The sequence below is a fragment of the Dama dama genome, chromosome 8, assembly GCF_033118175.1.
Source record: "Dama dama isolate Ldn47 chromosome 8, ASM3311817v1, whole genome shotgun sequence".
Classification (NCBI taxonomy): domain Eukaryota; kingdom Metazoa; phylum Chordata; class Mammalia; order Artiodactyla; family Cervidae; genus Dama; species Dama dama.
In genome coordinates this window covers 4,087,855-4,106,182 of record NC_083688.1, presented here as the reverse complement: position 1 = coordinate 4,106,182, position 18,328 = coordinate 4,087,855, and the positions used below count along the sequence as shown (strand labels likewise).

The following is an 18,328-nucleotide window of genomic DNA, read 5'->3' as shown; positions in this document are numbered from 1 at the left end:
GAAGTGTAGAGTTCATAAGTCATCATTAGTGAGCACCTGCTCTGCTCCAAGCTCTGGACCAGGCAGTGGTAGACCTTATCTCATGTAATTCTCAGTATAACCTGAGCATCCAGATGACCATTTTATCGTCAAGGACACAGGTTCACTGAGATGAAGTAACAGAGTGCTATTCTGAAGCTCCGGGTTTTTCTCTGTTGCAGACAAGGGATATAGTATGTGCAAAGGTCCTGAGGCATAAAAGAATAAGACACACGTGAGTCCTTGAGAAAACTGGGCACCTTGCATCTGAGAAAGTTGGAGAAGAGAAGCTTACAGCCAAGGGGTTGTCTCTGAGAATGAAGGCACCTGCAGGCAGCCTTCCAGTTCTGAGCAGGACAAAGGATGGTGTTTAAAGAAAGAGGAAACTATAAGAACCTCCAAGTCTGATGAAGCATCAGAGGTTAAGCCAGCAGTCACCATCATCTTTGTGCTCCTAACACCCATAGTTCTCTGATGTTTCTGGAAGATCACAGGATTTAAAATTCAATTCTTGATCAGTTCCTCCTTTCATTAATTACGTGTGATTTTGACCAAGTCATTTTAACCCGTGCAAGGGTTCTATCTTTGCCTTTAAAATGTGGGGAATAATGTCATCCACATTGTAGAAATGCTAGGATAAAATAACTAAGATGTGCAAAGCATTTCCTAAACTTTAGAATGCTATACACACATTATTACTGCCTATACCAGTCACTGGGCATTACTCCTTTAGATAGATAAGCTCTGTCATAATTTTCATACCTTGTCATATACAGCTTTATTATATACTATGTGCTTTACATGGTATAATATTATGTAATTAATTTACCTATTTTGTATTAACAGTAATTATCATATTGTTTAATAGATGCCTAGAATGTGCCAGACACCTTCCAAAGTATTTTATAGTGTTTATCTCATGTTAATTGACAAATAGTTATTTATTGAACACGTACTATATGTCAGGCACTGTCTGTGCTGGGGATAGAGCAGTGAACAAAACAGGTGAAATTCACTGCATTCAGGAGTTTTTGACTAATCAGGTGAACCAGACAACTGGCAAACCATCAGCCTATCAGCCAACCACATATCAATTACAGCTAGAGACAGATGCTGTGAATTGAATAAAGCAGCTGAGGGGAGAGAGAGTGGAGAGCTGCTGCTTTATTTAACCCTCATGACAACTCTCTTTTACCTGTGGGGGTCCAGTCAAAGAAAGCTTCTGCTCATGGGAAGGTGGGTCCTCACTGAGCACACTCCCACTCCTAGCTTCAGAGGGATCCCTTGGGGACCTGAGAGGGTGGGGACCCCTGCCCAGGATGCACACTGAGCCAGAAGAACCCTTCTGGTTACCAAGTGGCTGATGTTGCAGCCAGAGCCTCTCATTAGCTCTTTGGAGGCTGGACTTGGGTTTTTTTTGGTTACACCATACAGCATTTGGGATCTTCCCCTGACCAGTGATCAAACCCATGCCCCCTGCATTAGAAGCACAGAATTTTAACCACTGGACTGCCAGGGAAGTCCTGGACTCTGTTATTTTGTATTTATTTATTTTAACCAAGTTTAGAAAATTATTTAGTTTTGGCTGTGCTGGGTCTTTGTTGCTGCATGGGCTTTTCTCTAGTTTTGGGGTGGGCTTCCCTGGTGATTCAGACGGTAAAGTGTCTGCCTGCAATGCGGGAGACCTGGGTTCGATCCCTGGGTCGGGAAGATCCCCTGGAGAAGGAAATGGCAACCCCCTCCAGTACTCTTGCCTGGGAAATCCCATGGACTGTAGCCTACCAGGCTCCTCTGTCCATGGGATTTTCCAGGTAAGAACACTGGAGTGGGCTGCCATTTCCTCCTCCAGGAGATCTTCCTGACTCTTTGCAACCCCATGGACTGTAGTCTGTAGACTGTAACCAGGCTCCTCCGTCCATGGGATTTTCCAGGCAAGAACACTGGAGTGGGCTGCCATTTCCTCCTCCAGGAGATCTTCCTGACCCAGGGATTGAACCCGGGTCTCCCGCATTGTAGGCAGACGCTTTACAGTCTGAGCCACCAGAAGTTCCCTGACCAGGGATCGAATCCAGGCCCCCTGCATTGGGAGCACAGAGTCTTAGTTACTGGACAACCAGGAAAGTCTCTGTTTTTTATTTCATTGCATGCATGTTGGCTGAGAGCTTGCTCTACGCTAGGCAAGCCTGGGAGGGAGCAACAAAGACCCGTCAGAGAATCCCCGCCTGCAGGGACCTGCAGGGAGATCAGATCTGTGTGTGAATGTCATAGCTACAGGCAGACAGTGATTAGGCTCAGGGGAGAGGTGGGACAAGAAGCATCACAGAAGGTGCTGGGCGCACAGGGACCTTCCCTCCTCTCATCCCTACCCTCCCTTCCCTCTACCCTCCGCTTCCCCTGCCTCGTGCTGGGTATTGACAGTTTCCTGTGGTTTGTGCTGACCTTGGGCACACACTGAGGCCAGCTTATCAGACTTGACGGGCTGGAAACCTATTGACTTTGATGATGACAGCAGGGACCCCGGTGGGGCCAGCTCATCTCCTCGTTAGCCAAATCCCCTCTGAGCTGCACACACTCCATTTCACAGATCTCGAGGGGGCTCTCTGAGATGGTGCACGCCCACCAGGGCTAACAAGGGAGCTGGCACTTCCCATTCGCCCTCTAAACCCACACCCTCAATTTAACAAATCATTAGCGCAGTAATGACTGCTTTTCCGGCTGGTGGATGCCAGTGCCGGCTGAGCACCCAGAGAGGAGCAGTTGGGCGCTGGAAAAAATGCAGTTTTGGTGTAAACAAGGACATTGACTAATCATCACAAACAAAACCCTGTCATGTTGAAGAGTAGACAAGAGAAAAAGTCTTTCAACTGGAACATTCTAAACAAAGCAGGGCCACCTCGCCATTCTCCTTTTGTTGACTTTGGCCTCCTTTTCCCCAGAATATCATTATTTTCTTGGATCAGCTTTGAAATTGAGTTATCCCCCCCACCTCTTTTTTTTTTCCCTGAAGTGTAATTCACATCCTGATCTCCGCTCATCCGCACAGAATGTTCCCAGGGTGGCCTCATTTATTCCTCCCAAAGCCGGAGGGAAGCCAGGACAGACCTTGGTCCCAGGCAGAGCTCTCAGAAGCTGAGGCCCTCCTCCAGAAGCGCATCCTTGGCTCCAGTCACTCAGAGGAAAAAACCTTGAATAATGTGGATCACCTCAGGGGCCAGACCGAGCCAAATTGAGGATCTTATCAAAGAAATGGAGGCTGGTTTCTGTCATACAGACCCCATCAGCCTTGCTCCTGGTCCTCCTATTTCTGCCAGAAAAGGCCTGCATCTCCCCGACAATGGAGAGATCATCTACTCCTAGTCCATGACCCATACACCCAGTTGTCTCTAAACACCAACACTGGGTCAGCCCTGTAGTCTCTTTCTGGGTAGATTCAACATTTCCTACCTATTTTCCCTGTGCCGTTATCTTGCTAAGAGAACTCTCTCTCATAGACAATGCAATGGTACACACAAAAGCAATTTATCATTAAATCAGAAGTGTAATGGGGTCTGAATTAATAAAACAGCCCATTCATATCCCTTGAATCCTGAAGTCTGGGTCCATGACCAGCAAGAACTCAAAGAATTCCCTTTGAGAGCACACGTGGGAACTTGGATATTTATGTTTGGGGCATGTAGAAAGAGTTGATAAGTGCTCCTGTTCAGCCAGGACTCAGACTGGAATCTGATCAGTTTAGACCATAACCTGGGTTGCCTGGCCGTCACCCCACCAGCCTGTCCTTTTATTCTGGTTCTTGCACCTAGGGGTGACTGATGCCAAGCAAAGGTGTCAGCTTGTACAGTGAAGACAGGATCCCAGGATCGGCTCAAGGAGAGCAGGGAAGAGGGTTTCATTTCCCGTCACAGCACAGCACAGTGGAATGAGCTCTGGAGTCGGACTCTAGAGATCTGTCTGTCCCAGCTTCGCCACTAATTCTTAGGAAAGCTCCTCCTCCTCTCTGGGTCTCAGTTTCTTCAACTGTAAAATGGGTACAGTGGCCAGGAAGTCTAATCAGGTGACTTTTAGGTCCTTCTCACTTTAGGTTTCTTTGTGGCCTTTCTATTGTATCTTGTAGGGATGTTATTGTACTTTGCACTATTATCAGAACAAGAACACACCTCCCTTTGTCTTAGAGTTGTCCTGATTGTTTATCTGCTCTTTAGGCTTACCAAGGGCAGAGTCTGTTGGTTATTTATCTTCTACTTTTAGCCCTCAGCCCAGCCCCTAGAGTGCCTGGCACATAGGAAGTTCAGAATAAACACCGCAGATGAATGAATGAATGAGTAACAGGTGTGTGGTGGACGTTGGCTGAATAGATGAACGAATATTGCTACGACCAGCCTTTCTCACTCACCTGGCAATAGCGATTGCCCTGAACTCTTTGTACCCTTCCGAGATGGCCTTCTGGATGGCAGTTCGTTCAGCACAGACACCCAGCGGGTAGCAGGCATTTTCTATGTTGCACCCTGAGAAGAGAGGAGAGTCCAGTTGTGTTACCAGCAGAACCACTTCCTGTTACATGTGTTGAGTAAGACACTTGCCCCATTGCAGAGCTGGGAGGGACCCGCTACTCAGAACAAGTAGGGGAAGGAGAGGGCAATTTGAACAGAAGCACTGGGAGGCTTGTGACTCACAGTCACAAGCGTGGTGTGGTTTTTCCAAGGAATTCCCACTCTCATCACTTACCCAGTGCTGGCGTCTTAAAGCAGAACCTGGGAGCAGGCACTCCCAGCAGTGCCTGATACTCACAGGGCTGATGAGCCCACCCTCATTTTCCCAGGAGAGGTCAGGGCCACAGGAGATGCCAAGGGCTAAGAAGGTGAGCAGAGCCCCTGCCTGGGTCTCAGAGACAGAGACCACAGGGAGGGTGTGGCATGGTGGATGCTGATTCAAAGATCGGGCCTGGGTCAAATTTTTTATGTGGATACCAACTGTCAGAGTTTAACCAGGATTCTCTGTGAGTTGATTTGCAAAGTGAAGTGTCAAAAGCAACAAAGTAAGGAACAAAAAGTTCCCAGGTTTTGCAAAGGGTGTCTGTGATTACACCAGCCTTAAGGCCGTCGATTTCCTCCAGTGAAAGGTGGGCTGCCAAGGCGGCACAGCCCGCAGTAAGGGAGTCTTCCCGGGTGGCCCTCTGTGGAGTGTCCCTGGGGATAACTGGGCAAGGGCTCTTCCCAGGAGACGAAGCTACTGGCATAGCCAGATTGGCTGACCAGCAGACTCCCCATTTTCAGGCAGATGAGGCCATGAACCTATGGCCACAGGAGCTGGACTCTCCCTGGACCATCAGGGTGTGATAGACAGTATGTCACTCTTCACAGCTTGCCCTTCTCCCTGAGGCAGAATATTCGTTATTCCCCAGTATTCATTTTCTCCTTCTTTAAGTAATACAGGTGATTCCCATTCCAATATGGCTGACTCCCATGGCCGCTCAGAGACTACATTTCCCAGCCTCCCTTGCAGCATTTCACCTAATGGGATGTGGCACAAAGTGATGGGGGAAACTCCTGGATCACATCTTTTGTAAAGAGACTGCTTGCCTCTTCCTCTCTTCTCTCCTGCAGAGACTGGGGCGGGGTCGGGACAGCTTTGACCCTGTGCTTTATGCTCATAAGGATGGAGAGGCAACAAAACAGGAGGAACTTGGAGCCCCGGTCAACTCCTGGGGCAGGGTTGCGCTGCCTTGTTGCCCTGGTGCGTGTGCTGTTACTCAGGTCGTGTCCGACTCCTTGCGACCCCATGGACTGCAGCCCGCTAGGCTCCTCTGTCCATGGGGATTCTCCAGGCAAGAATACTGGAGTGGGTTGCCATGCCTTCTTTCAGGGGGATCGTCCAGACCTAGGGATCAAACCCACGTCTCTTATGTCTCCTGCATTGGCTGGCGGGTTCTTTACTACTAGCCCCGTTGGGAAGCCCTAACTTGCCCTGGACCAGCTGCCTACTCTGAATTATTATGGGAGAGAAAAAGAATTTGAGTCTCTGAATTTTGGGATCTTTTGGTTACAGTAACGTAACCTATATCCAACTAAAACAGAAATTGGCAGTAAAAATAAGATGTAACTGTGACAAAAAAAAAAAAAAAAAAAAAACAAAACAACCCAAAACCAAGTGGCCATGGCTTACCAGTTGGGAATGGGACTCCCCTTGTAGCTCAGTTGGTAAAGAATCTGCCTGTAATGCGGAAGGCCCGGGTTCGATCCCTGGGTTGGGACAATCCCCTGGAGAAGGAAATGGCAACCCACTCCAGTATTCTTGCCTGGAGAATCCCATGGACAGAGGAGCCTGCCAGGTTACAGTCCATGGGGTCACGAGAGTCGGACATGATTTAAACCAATGTGAAAGAAAACAAAGATATGGCAAGAAGGAAAGCTGAAGGCCCTTGATACTCCTGGCAGATTACTTGATAAAGCCCCAACTTGTAATAATGCCTGGAGAATCCCAGGGATGGGGGAGCCTGGTGGGCTGCCGTCTATGGGGTCGCACAGAGTTGGACACGACTGAAGCGACTTAGCAGCAGCAGCAGCAGCAGCAGCAGCAACCTGTAATAAACTGGAAGGCAAACCAAATTACCGACTCAGAGGATTTTTCTACCTGGCAACGTGAGACAGCCCTGTGGCAAAGATCTGATTAAGGCTGTCATTTCCACCTAGCCATTGTTTCGGGTGCTTCAAGGTAGCCACTGATCAAATGAGGCAGCAGGGCACGGTTGGGCAGGGAAGCCAGTTAGTAAAACATGGGAGTTGGCAGGTTGAAGAACTATTGCGCAGAAAGGATTCTTTGGGTGTGACAAAATTGGATAGCCAACAAAGCCAAAGGTCTCATCTATAAAAGCCTGCAATTGTTCAATCCCTAAAGAAATCTGGGGCCCCCCAGACCCTACTATCAGAAGTAAGCTCAGAGAGCTGTGTGCCCTCCAGGAGGGCATTCTCTTGGACACCCACTTTGGCTGTATGGCCAAGGAAGAAACTCCCAGAGGGCAAAGCCAGTGGCCTCAGTGGACAAGGGGGTTACCCTCAGGGCAGAAAAGGGAGGCTAGGTGTACTCCAGTGCACCAGAGTCTTCACACTTCTTGCCCCACAGACTTGGTGACTGCATGGACTGGTGTTCCCTTTGCCTAACCGGAGATTTGATGATGGTTAGTCTTTCCTACTCCACATTGTGTAATGCCCGAGCAGGTATAAAGTGAGGGGCAGATGATTATTTTTTTAGTTTTCAGACCCTGGATGATCAGGACCACATCTCAACCTGAGAAGGGGGACTGTGCACCACCAAGGGATCCTGCTGTTAGGGCTGGACGCAGTGACTGCGTGAACTTTGGGTTGTCACCCTCAGGAAGTTGTAAGTGGGTCCAATGTGTGTGAAGAAAGACGTACACAGATACTCACAGGCCACATGGGGGGTTTTATAACGGCAAAGATTTAATTGTTCTCAGTGTTCACACTCCCAGTAGAACCCACTGAAGTTTAGGGATTTCTCTCTGACAGTCCAGTGGTTAAGATTCTGCATTTCCAATGCAGGGGGCATAGATTCGATCCCTGGCTGGGAAACTAAGATCCCACAGGCCAGGAGGTGCGGCCAAAAAAAAAAAAAAAAAATCCACTGGAGTTTAGTTGGGCACATCCCTACCTAACTAGAAACTGCTTTCCCAGCCTCCCTGGAAGCTTCGTAGAGTCCTATAGGTTTGGCCAATGGGATGTGAGTGCAAGTGTTGGATGAAACCTGACCTCATTGGATCAATCAGAGCAGAGCAATTGACCCACACTGGGCCAATCAGAGCTGAGCACCTGACCCACACTGGGCCAATCAGAGCTGAGCACCTGACCCACACTGGGCCAATCAGAGCTGAGCACCTGACCTACCCTGGGCCAATCAGAGCTGAGCACCTAACCCCCTGGGCCAATCAGAGCTGAGCACCTGACCCCCTGCGCCAATCAGACTACCCCTCTGTGAGGGAATTTCAGTTGTTCTCTAACATTGTGAGTTGGGCCTGGATCCTGCTGGCATCCTAGTTTCTGTTCTTTACAAAGGAGACCAATAGGAGACAGTGAAATGATAATCAACTCAGATGAGAGATGGTGGGGACAGAGTGTGGCCTTCTGCTACCGGTTGCCCCCGAAGTATAGAAACACGCCAGCCCTGCCACCATTTAATTATAGGAACCAGTGTAGCCTCCTTTTGCCTAAAACAGTTTGCATGCCTTTGTATCATTTGCAACCCTACAGAAATCAATGAATACAGTTGGGATACAGGACAGCGTGCAATCAGGGAGTTGTAATCGTGAAAGGACTGGTTGATATTTATGGACTGCCTACTTTGGCAAAGCATATTCACATGTGAGTTACTGCAGCCTGGAAAGCTGGCCCTGAAAGCTCAGCTGCTCTGCTAGGTCAGTGAATAAATGAACGAGTCTTTCTTGTTCCCTACCTAGTCTCCCCAGCCAGGTTTCTGATGCCTGTTGGAAATGACTTCTTTTAAACATATCCTTGCCTGCTCGCACCTGCCTGCCCCTCCCACCTTTGCTGACCTGTGACCTTGTTTAAGCACCAACTCATCTCAAAACACAGCCTCACTGAAATGCCACACAAAAAAAGAACCACTCCTTGTGTCTGTCAGGCCGGGACGAGAGTTGGCTCCCTTGCATTTGACTTCTGCTGCTCCTGGAAGAACTGCTCCCCACTCCACTTTGGTCTAGCAACCCTCCCAGCCCTTGCCTTGTCCCTGATTCAGGGACACTCTTCCCATTAGACGTGATTCACATAAATCTTGGGTTTTGCTGAGGTGCTCTTAAAGCAAATCGCCAGACTGCCGGAGGTCTGGACTCTCAAGACAATTGCCTGTGTCTGCTTTTGAAGTTCAGAATGACCTTTTATAGAGAACTCTTCCTTTGCTGTGTGTGAAAACGTCAATGATCAGTTAAGGAGAGGGAGAGAGCGTTTTAGAAGCGAGCGCGCTCACATACCCTACTGTTCAAATAGGATTTTGTAGAAAGAGTCCATGGGTTCTGAGAATTTGGGAAAGGGACTGAACCTCCTTGAATGTCTCATTTTCAGTTTGTAAAACGAAGATGACAGCACCTTCCTCGCAGGCCTCTAGTGGGAACGAGCTGAGTCCATGCATGTAAAGCAACGAGCACAACTCTGGCACAGAGTAAATGCACAGCAGCTGGAGCGGCTATTCCTAACCCATGAGCGTCAAGGCTTTGGTGGTGGTGGGGCTGAGTTTCTGCTGCTTCTGTACCCGGTGCCTCTGCCCTTCAGGCCACTTTGAAATCCTTTCCATGATTACAAAAAGTCCCTTGTCATCTGGTGCCAACCTGCCTACCTCTTGGACTTCATCTCCTTTTGCTTTCCAGCTGTTCCCCAAGTATACTCCTGCTACAGGGCCTTTGCACTGGCTGTTCTAACTGCCTGGGACTCTCTTCCCCCCTCTAAGCACATGGCTCACTCTACCTAGGTCTTTGCTTAAATGTCACCTCCTCAGAGAAGCCTTCCCTGATTACTCTATCTAAAATTGCTTCCTCCCTCTACCACCTCCAACTCTCCCAATCCATCTCCATGTTAAGTGTTAAGTTTAACACTTAACACTTTCCTGGAATAAATGTCTCTATTATCTAATTTTCCCATTATTCCCCAAGTATACATTCCTGAGGGTAGGGACTTGGTCTGTATAGTGCATTACAGTATGCTCAGGCCCTGGAACAGTCACTGGGCCCAGAGCCTAAAACAGTGATGCGCTCAGTTACTTATCAAACGACTGGATTTTCACACTTTGACGCCAAATTTCTGAGGTGCAAAGAAATAAGTGTATTTTGGGCCCCTAGCAAGTTCAAGTGTAATTTCCCAGTCTTGCTTTAAAAAATAGAAAGAGGAGGAAGGGAGGAAGGAAATCCTTGGCCGTGAACTGCAATCCTGAAAGGCCAGACAATTTTATTTTGCTTCCCTGAGCCCAAAGAACAAAAACATCATCTATCCAGGCAAACCAACTCCATTCCTGGTGTTCGCCTCACTGACTCAAACATACAGGAGAGACGGCCTGGGATGGTTCCAAGTTAGAAATCCATAATTAGAAAAGATTGTACCAAAAATAATACTATGAAGATAGTGCTATTACTATTAATCATTTTCTTTTAATCTTTTCTTTTACTGCCTTCCTTTGGGCTTCCCCGGTGGCTCAGCTGGTGAAGAATCCGCCTGCCATGCTGGGGACCTGGATTCGATCCCTGGGTTGGGAAGATCCCCTGGAGAAGGGAAAGGCTACCCACTCCAGTATTCTGGCCTGGAGAATGCCATAGACTGTGTAGTCCATGGGGTTGCAAAGAGTCAGACACGACTGAGCGACTTTCACTTTCACTTTATCTGCTAGGCACTCCATGGAATTTTTAACAGTTCTGTAGGGCAAATGCTATTATAACCCCATTTTACAGAAGGCAAAAGCTGAGACTAGGGGCAGGAAGCCAACTCACATCCTGGCCTGACAGACACAGAGAGTGTTCTTTTCCCTCGTGGAATTTCAGTGAGGCTGGGTTTTGAGGTTTTTGGTACTTAAGGCAGAGCTGGGGTTGGATATCATCAAGACAACAGCAGGGAAAGGAATTCACAGGGACGTGACTGGGACCAGTCCCCCAGAGAAGCGAGCACTGTCTGCCGTCTGCATCCACTCTGCCTTCTGACGGATCTTAAGATTAGAGCAGGGCTTCCACATTCAAGCAAGTGGGCATCTCCTGGAGGGCTTCTTAAAAGATTTCTGAGGGACTTCCCTGTGGTAGTCTGGTGGCTGACTCTGCGCTCCCAATGCAGGGGACCCCCATTCAATCTCTGGTCAGGGAACGAGATCCCACACGTCGCGAGGAAGAGCAAAGATTCCACGAGCTGCGACTGAGACCCTGCACAGCCAAACCAATAAACATTTTTTTTTTTTAATATATTTATTTACTTGGCTATACCGGCTCCTGGTTGCAGCATGTGGGATCTAGTTGCCTGACCAGGGATCGAACCCAGGCCGCCTGCATTGGTAGCTCAGAGTCTCAGCCACTGGACCACCAGGGAAGTTCCCACATTTTTTTTTTAAATTAAAAAAACAACAAGAAGATTTCTGAGTCCTACTCCTTGAGTTTCTGCTTTAGCAGTTCTGGACAGAGCCCATGAACTGAAACTTCTAACAGGTTCCCAGGAGGTGCCGGAGGCTGTGAGTCTGGGACCACGCGTAAGAACCACGGGACAAGAGAAATGCCACGGCCATGTGTGTGAACACTCCCCTCTCTCCGTGTTCCCGCCTCCCTGCCCACTGCAAATGCAACGCGGCAGTTTCGCTAATGAATTCTACCCTGACTCACCCGGAGAGCTGAGGGGTGTTCCGAAGCCCGTCTTTGCGATAAGCCGCTTTTGAGCGACAGTGGAGAGGACCAGTGATGAAGCTCGGATGGGGGCGGGGCTATCCGGAGAGAAAGCAGGTTAGGGAACCCGGAGGCCTGCGGAGCAGGGCTGTATAAAGCAAGCATAAAGAGTGGTCCTGAGGGAGAAGGGGAGCCCCGAGAGGGAATCCGGAGGGCAGGGACTGGATGGGGGAAGACAGATGAAGGGTCAGGTTTAAAGGTTAAGTCAAGACAGGCTGCATTCAGCAGTTAACCAGAATGTCCTTACGTTTTTTTTTTCTTTTTTAAATATGGTTTTTCCCTCCCAAATTAATTACAGCTGATCCAGTACAGTGACTCCATGACCTCCCCCCACACCATCCATGGCAATGAAATATATAGAGTGCTACAATCGCTCTGAGAGAGGAGGACAGGGAGGGGCAGGCCATCATTCCAAGAGCATGAGCTGAAGAAGAGGAAACCCCCATCTCTTGGGTGGTGCCCGCAGGGTGGTCCTCTGTGGGTCTCCCCCAGCCCCTCCCACTTGGCCAGCCACAAATGCCTGCTGAGCACCAACTCCTGGGCGGCCCTGGCTGACTCCACCCTCAACCCCTTGTGTCCCATCCTAACTCTTCTCGGGGTCCTCGCTGCCCCAGTCCCCCAGCAGCTCTCTCTCCCCCACGATCACCTCCCCTTCTCCTCGCCCCACAGCAACCACAGAAGGTAGTTGTTGGAGTTACTAATTACCACCCTGGTGGTCCAGCTGCAAGGGGCACAAGGCCCTGGCCGGCGTCAGGGGTGACAGAGGAAATAAAACCATTATGACGAGATCATGACGGCAAGGCTATCAGATTTGCTTTTGAGTTGGCCAAGACACCAGCTGCCCCTGAGGGTGGTAACTCCATGGAGGGCTAGTCTTTTGTGAGGCTGGAGAGAGTCACAGAACTGGGCCGACCCATCACGCTTTGAGCTATAAACTCAGTGTCTGAGTTCAGCTGTGCCCTGTCTTATCAGTTCAGTCGTTCAGCCCTGTCCGACTCTTTATGACCCCATGGACTACAGCACACCAGGCTTCCCTGTCCATCACCAACTCCCAGAGCTTCCTCAAATTCGTGTCCATCGAGTTGGTGATGCCATCCAACCATCTCATCTTCTGTCCTCCCCTTCTCCTCCTGCCCTCAATCTTTCCCAGCATCAGGGTCTTTTCCAAAGAGTCAGCTCTTCGCATCAGGGGGCCAAAGTATTGGAGCTTCATCTTCAACATCTGTCTCCTAATCATCTCTGATTCACCCTCTGATGCCCTATCAGGTTTCCTCTGGTTGTTCAAGGCCCCCTCCTCTCCAAGCCCGGCCTTCCTGCCATCTGCCCTCCCTTTCCTTCTAAGTAAGGAGACCCAGGGGTTCTGGTAAAGGGCCTCCATCGGTCCCCTCTCGTCAGCACAGTTCTCTCTGCCTCCTCCTGCACATCCATGCTGCAGTGAGGGGCAGCAGAAAGAGCAAGGAATTTGGAAGCAGATAAAACTGATCCTCAGTGATCCCATTTGTAAATGTGTGTTTGGCTCTTGGTTAGGTCTGCTTGTTACCTCTGCACTCCTTCTCGTGGTAACAGACCACCCTCTCTTCATCGAGGAGGAACGTGTGTATGAATCAGCTGGACCCATCATACTACCCCACTGTGACAACAGTGATTGGCCCAGGGATGTGCATGTGACTGGAGAGGGACCAATCAGAGCCTTTCCCTGGAATTTTTCCATCTTGAGCTAGTGGGAAAGCGTTCTTCCCTCTCTGCTTTTAAGGCTGGAAGAATGTAAACTAGGGATACCTGCGCTCATGCTCCCTGATGCCTGGAGAAAGCCCACCTTTAGATAAGAGAAAGGAATCAGCATCCAGGATAAAGAAGAACATGGTGGCCAGTTGGAGTTCCTGGATCCAGCTGTCCCTGAGGCAAGATCTACTTTTGCCTATTATGGTTCTGGTTGGTTTCTGGCATTTGCAACACAAAGTGCTCTAATGCATGTGACATTCACTGTCTCCTCTCATGTGGTGGCTATGAAATTTAAAAAGATCTTTCATAGAAGTGTTTGTGTGTGAGTGTGTGTGTGTGCGCGCTCAGTCACTTAGTTGTGTCTGACTTTTTGCGACCCCACGGACTGTAGCCCACCAGGCTCCTCTGTCCATGGGATTTTCCAGGCAAGAATACTGGAGTGGGTTGCCATTTCCTTCTCTAGGGATCTTCCTGACCCAGGGATCGAACCTATCTCTCCTGCATCTCCTGCGTTGGCAGGCAGATTCTTTACCCCTAAGTCACCTGGGAAGCCCCATAGAAGTGATTAGAGAAGGCTTAATCCATTGTGATTATTAATATGACTGTTGGTCCCTGCCCATGATGTCCCCAGCACCATCCAACTCTGTCTCATCCTTCCCCTGGTCTCCCTGGCTAGAAACCCTAGAATGATATTCTTTCCTTTTATTCTCATATAAAAGGTCTAGTCCATCTGTCCCATATAACCCTCCCAGATAATTCCTTCCTCTTCACCCCACTTGCCAGTGACGTAGGCCAAACCACTCTTTCATACATTCAGCGAACCTGAACTATAGGCCAGGCAACATGTGGTCAGTGAGCAAGACAGACATCACCCCCTTGATGCTCTTTCCTCTGCTCCGGTCCTGCTTGAGTACTTGTCAGACGCACTGTCCTCAAACACCACTTTCATGTTACTTTTCTTGGCTCCCTACTTTCTACCTCATCAAATCTCACTGTCTCCACTTGGCCTTCAAAAGTCCTCCACAATCTGCCTCTAAACCATCATCATCATGACAATAATTAGCAGTAGTAGAAGCAGTCACTAGTGGTGACAGTCCTATTGTGGGCCAGAAACTGTGTGCTAAGCACTTTTGCCCCTTTAAAGGCATACGCTCATGGAAAGCTTCACACTCAGGGGTGACATTTGACATCTTTCATGACTGAGGCAGCAGGGGCACCACCCATCAGGGAGGACTCTGGGCCAGGAACACCAGCTCTGCTCACAGACATTCTGGAAGGCAGGCAGTGTGATCTCCATTTACAGATGTGTAAGCTGAGACTCAGGAGGGTTAGCCCAGGGTCACAAACAGCCAAGAAACAGCAGTGCCGGGATGCAAACCCGGGAGACTCTAACTCCTCCAGGGCCTGTACCCCATCCCATAATGCCTCCACAACCCTTTTCCTGGTGACGCCAGGTCCTTCCCTGCCATTTAAACAGGTCACACCTCTGCTCACTTCATCAGTTCTCTCCTACAATCATTGGCTGAGGCTCCCACTTGGAGCCGTGGCCTGTGCAAGAGGAGCGGAGACCTCCGTGGGGGCCAGGGACTGTCATTTCTGCTCCCAGCGGCATCTCCAGCACCTGATACATTACCTAGCACATAATTGGTGCTTGGCAAACATGTGTTGAATGAATAGATCAATGCAAGGATGGGGAGGGCCCCTCTCTGTACACCATCCGGAGGGGATATGGAGGTGCTAGAGGAATCAATAGTGGATTGTGTGTTCAAGGCCCTGAACCTGTGGGTTGCAGTGTTGTTTGAGGTATTGGTTAATGTTTAATGTGCATCTGAGCCACTGGGCCAGGCCTGAATTTCCACATGATACTCACAGAGATTTTTGTATCCCCCACAGGAAAGCAAACTTGGGAGTCAGAGAAACTCTAAGTTCCAATCGCAAAAGACAAGGGATGAGATGAACATCAAGGACAGCCCAGAAGGGCCACCATAGAGGGGGAGGTGTGGGTCTCCAGCCAGACTCCCAGCTGAATAGTGGTGGTGGGGGGAAGGGGCTCACATTTGACCTGGGGATGCTTGGGGTGGGTGTGGGCTACCAATGAGATGTACACATGTGAGCCTCTGGTCCTTCAAATGGCTGCGGCCAGGTGGAAGGGGGATTCTGGGCGGCAGGACTGGGCAGGACTGGGGATTCGCATCTATCCATCTGGACCAGTTCTCATCTGCGTGGGGCAGCGGTGGGAATGTGGGGGGAAGGGGCAATTGGCCTTTCTGCTTACCCACCACCTCCACACCCTGTTCCCCACTGTCATTAAAGGGGATTGTCTCTAAGCTTAGCAAAAACAAGTCTAAATTATTGTTCAAGTGAGCTATTCTATGAAGCCAGCAAACCAAAGAAAAGTCGCTTAGGAACAGATTAGTGCCGGCTCAGATTCCTGTCTCTCTCTCCCCAGGCAGGCACTCAATACTGGCCACCCAAACCCCACCTGGCTCCTTTTCTGCAAGGCCCACGCTGGACTAAGGAGTCAGCCCTGGATTCCTCTATCTCACGCCCAGCCAGCCCCCTGGGTGGTGGGTGACAGGAAGAAAGGAGGGTTTGGGGCGACCTTAGCTCTGGTCACCGAAACCCATGAGACCTCGGGCAAGCCATGTCACCTCTCTGGACCTCAGGTTCTTCACTAGAAAAAATGGGCATAACTCCTAGGTTGATGGGTGGGGGGGTGGGGTGGCGAGGACTTGCTGATGTAGCCGTGAAGTCTTAGCGGGTGCCAGACATAGAGGCGGGGCTCAGGATGTGTTAACCCTCTCCCTCCTGGCTCCAGCGGGAGCTGCCCGAGGCTCTGCATTTGTGGCCTTCCCTTCCCCCCTTCCTTCCCCATCTGGTCTCCTCTTCCCGGGCCCCCCAGGAATGGAAAGCCATGGGGCTTGAGCAGTATATTCATCCCGGCCGTCTGGAACAGCAGGCAGGGCCGGGGGGTGTGGCGGCCTTGCCCCGCGGAGAGGGGAGACAGAGCACCCCTGTCGCCCGTCTGCGTCCTCCTCTGACCTCCCGCCCAGGCTGCCGCGGAGGGGACCCTCAGGCGCCGCCCTTACCCGAGAAGATCCTGCCGTCCTCGGTGAGGAGAGCGGCCCCCACCGGGAAGCGGCTGTAGGGGCAGTAGGCGGACTTCTTGGCCTCTTGGCAGGACAGCAGCAACCGCTGGACGTGCTGGGGCTCCAGGGCGGTGCTGGGACGCTCCTGGGCCATGTCGATCCCCCGGGGCCGGCGGAGAAGCGGAAAGGGAGCTCGCAGCCGGTGTGGGCTGGGCCCCACCGCGACGGCAGCTCCTCCCCCCGGGGTGTGTCCTTGCGGGAGGCGGCCAGGTGCGCGCCCCTGGAGGTGCTGGGCCGGGCGGGTGAGGGAGAGGTCTGGGGACAGAGGGGTGTGCGTGTGTGCTCGTCCCAGCGTGGATGCCCAGGGTCCACGGGTGCTTTATACGCTCCTTTGGGGACCACTCCCACTGCCGGCACGCCCTGATGAGTGAGAAGGTCAGGGGATGGGTGCCACTGTGTAGGACGTGACTGTGGACACACCGGCTTCAGGGAAGAGGCTGCGGAGTGGTCAGCTTGTGGTCTGGGAAATCCAAGCTCCAAGTGTTGACGGCCCTGTTTGTTGAATGACTCCTTCAATGAGGGGTGTGGTGAGATTGAAAGGGCAGGGCTGGGGCAGCCCCACTGGCTTCCTGAGTCAGGGAGTGTGAGGCACAGCCATAAGACCAAGTTGCTTCTTTACACTCATCCTCCTTCCAATTCCTGTTTGTCTCAACCCAGAATGTAAAAAGATCTCAGCTGGAGAGAGACTCTGAAATCATCTACTTAGGATGCCTCACTTTGTTGTTGTTGGCAACATAGACATTGGGCTGCTGGTAAAAGAAATGAGTTTGCACCCTGACATCACCACTTCCCATTTGTACAATCATTGGCAGTGACTTGACTTCCCTGAATTAGTTTCCTCATCTGTACGGTGAGGATAGTTAGTGATCATCTCTTTTCTCCATTCTGGGATTATAGAAGAGCTCACACTTTGGAGTTGAGTTGAATTCCAGTTCTGCTACTTATTAGCCATGTGACCTTGAGAAGTTAACACCACCTCCCTAAGTCTCCGTTTTCTCCTCTGTAAAGTGGGTGCTTAACAGAATCTTGTAGAGTTGTAATGAGGATTGAATGAGATATAATGTGTTACGGTGAGCATGGTTGGAGGATCCCATGAGGTCATGATGTGAACACCCATGCAAAGTGGGTTTCTGTCCTTAAGTGATTTGATCAAGATGACACAGGAGGGGCAGAATGCAGTTGGGGCATCCAGAGGCATCACGTGTCCCCACAGCCCCAGCAAACAGGAGTGAATCTGCATCTTCTCTCAGCTTAGACGGGTGGTGTGGGGAAAGGAAAGGGGAAGCGGAGGGGAGTGGAGGGGGGGGAATGAGGCAGCATCTTCACGCTCTCTGGTTCTGTGGCCCAGCATCTCTGTGTCCTGGGTCTGGAGTGCCCAGCCTCATGAACACTCAGGACCCCCAGCTGCAAAGATTCCTCTTCCCTCCCCCTCCCTCCCCTTCCTCTGATCCCCCACCCCCTTTCCACACATCCACCTTTGCATCTAGAGTGGTTTCTAGGTCTGAGGCAGGGCTGGCCCAGAGAGAGCAGCAGGAGGGCTCCCCTATCCTCTAGCCCTGTGCAGCCCAGGCACTCCCAAGGGCCTTCCCTCAAGGCTCGAGGGAAGAAAGCAAAGGCTGTTCTGGGACAGTGTGCACCCACTTGACATGGGAATAATTCTAAAGCTTTTGGTGGCCAAGTAGAATCCCAATTGGGAAAAAGAGTCATGTGCCCTACTGGCCTGCCAGGCCTGTCAGAGACCTCGCTGAGCAGTCCTGTTCCTGTCCCCTGCCCTGTCTTAACTCACCCCAGCTCACCCCAGCTCAGCTTTTTGGCCCTACCCAGGCCAGGGGCTAGACTACTAGCCTCCACAGTTCCGAGAGAACATGGATGACCTCCAGGTTACTTATGGCCCTTGGCGCCTTCAAAGCTCATTACCTACCCATGGTCATAAACGGGGACAGTGACCGTTGCATACCCAGCTGTGTGGAGCTTGAGAGTCAACAGTGGTTCTAGAATTCCTTATAGA

At 50.6% G+C, this 18,328-nt stretch overlaps 1 protein-coding gene across 1 annotated transcript in view; it reads right to left on the bottom strand.

The window, feature by feature from the left end:
- The window catches only part of CDA (cytidine deaminase), a 28,433-nt gene extending 11,833 nt beyond the window's left edge, over nt 1-16,600 (bottom strand). The window contains exons 1-2 of the mRNA XM_061148079.1: nt 16,261-16,600; nt 4,412-4,523 (exon numbers count right to left, since the gene is read on the bottom strand). Of these exons, the coding sequence (XP_061004062.1) occupies nt 4,412-4,523; nt 16,261-16,414 (266 nt within the window). The 5' untranslated portion in view covers nt 16,415-16,600. The remainder of the gene's footprint in view (nt 1-4,411; nt 4,524-16,260) is intronic.
- Nucleotides 16,601-18,328: the final 1,728 nt, after the last annotated feature.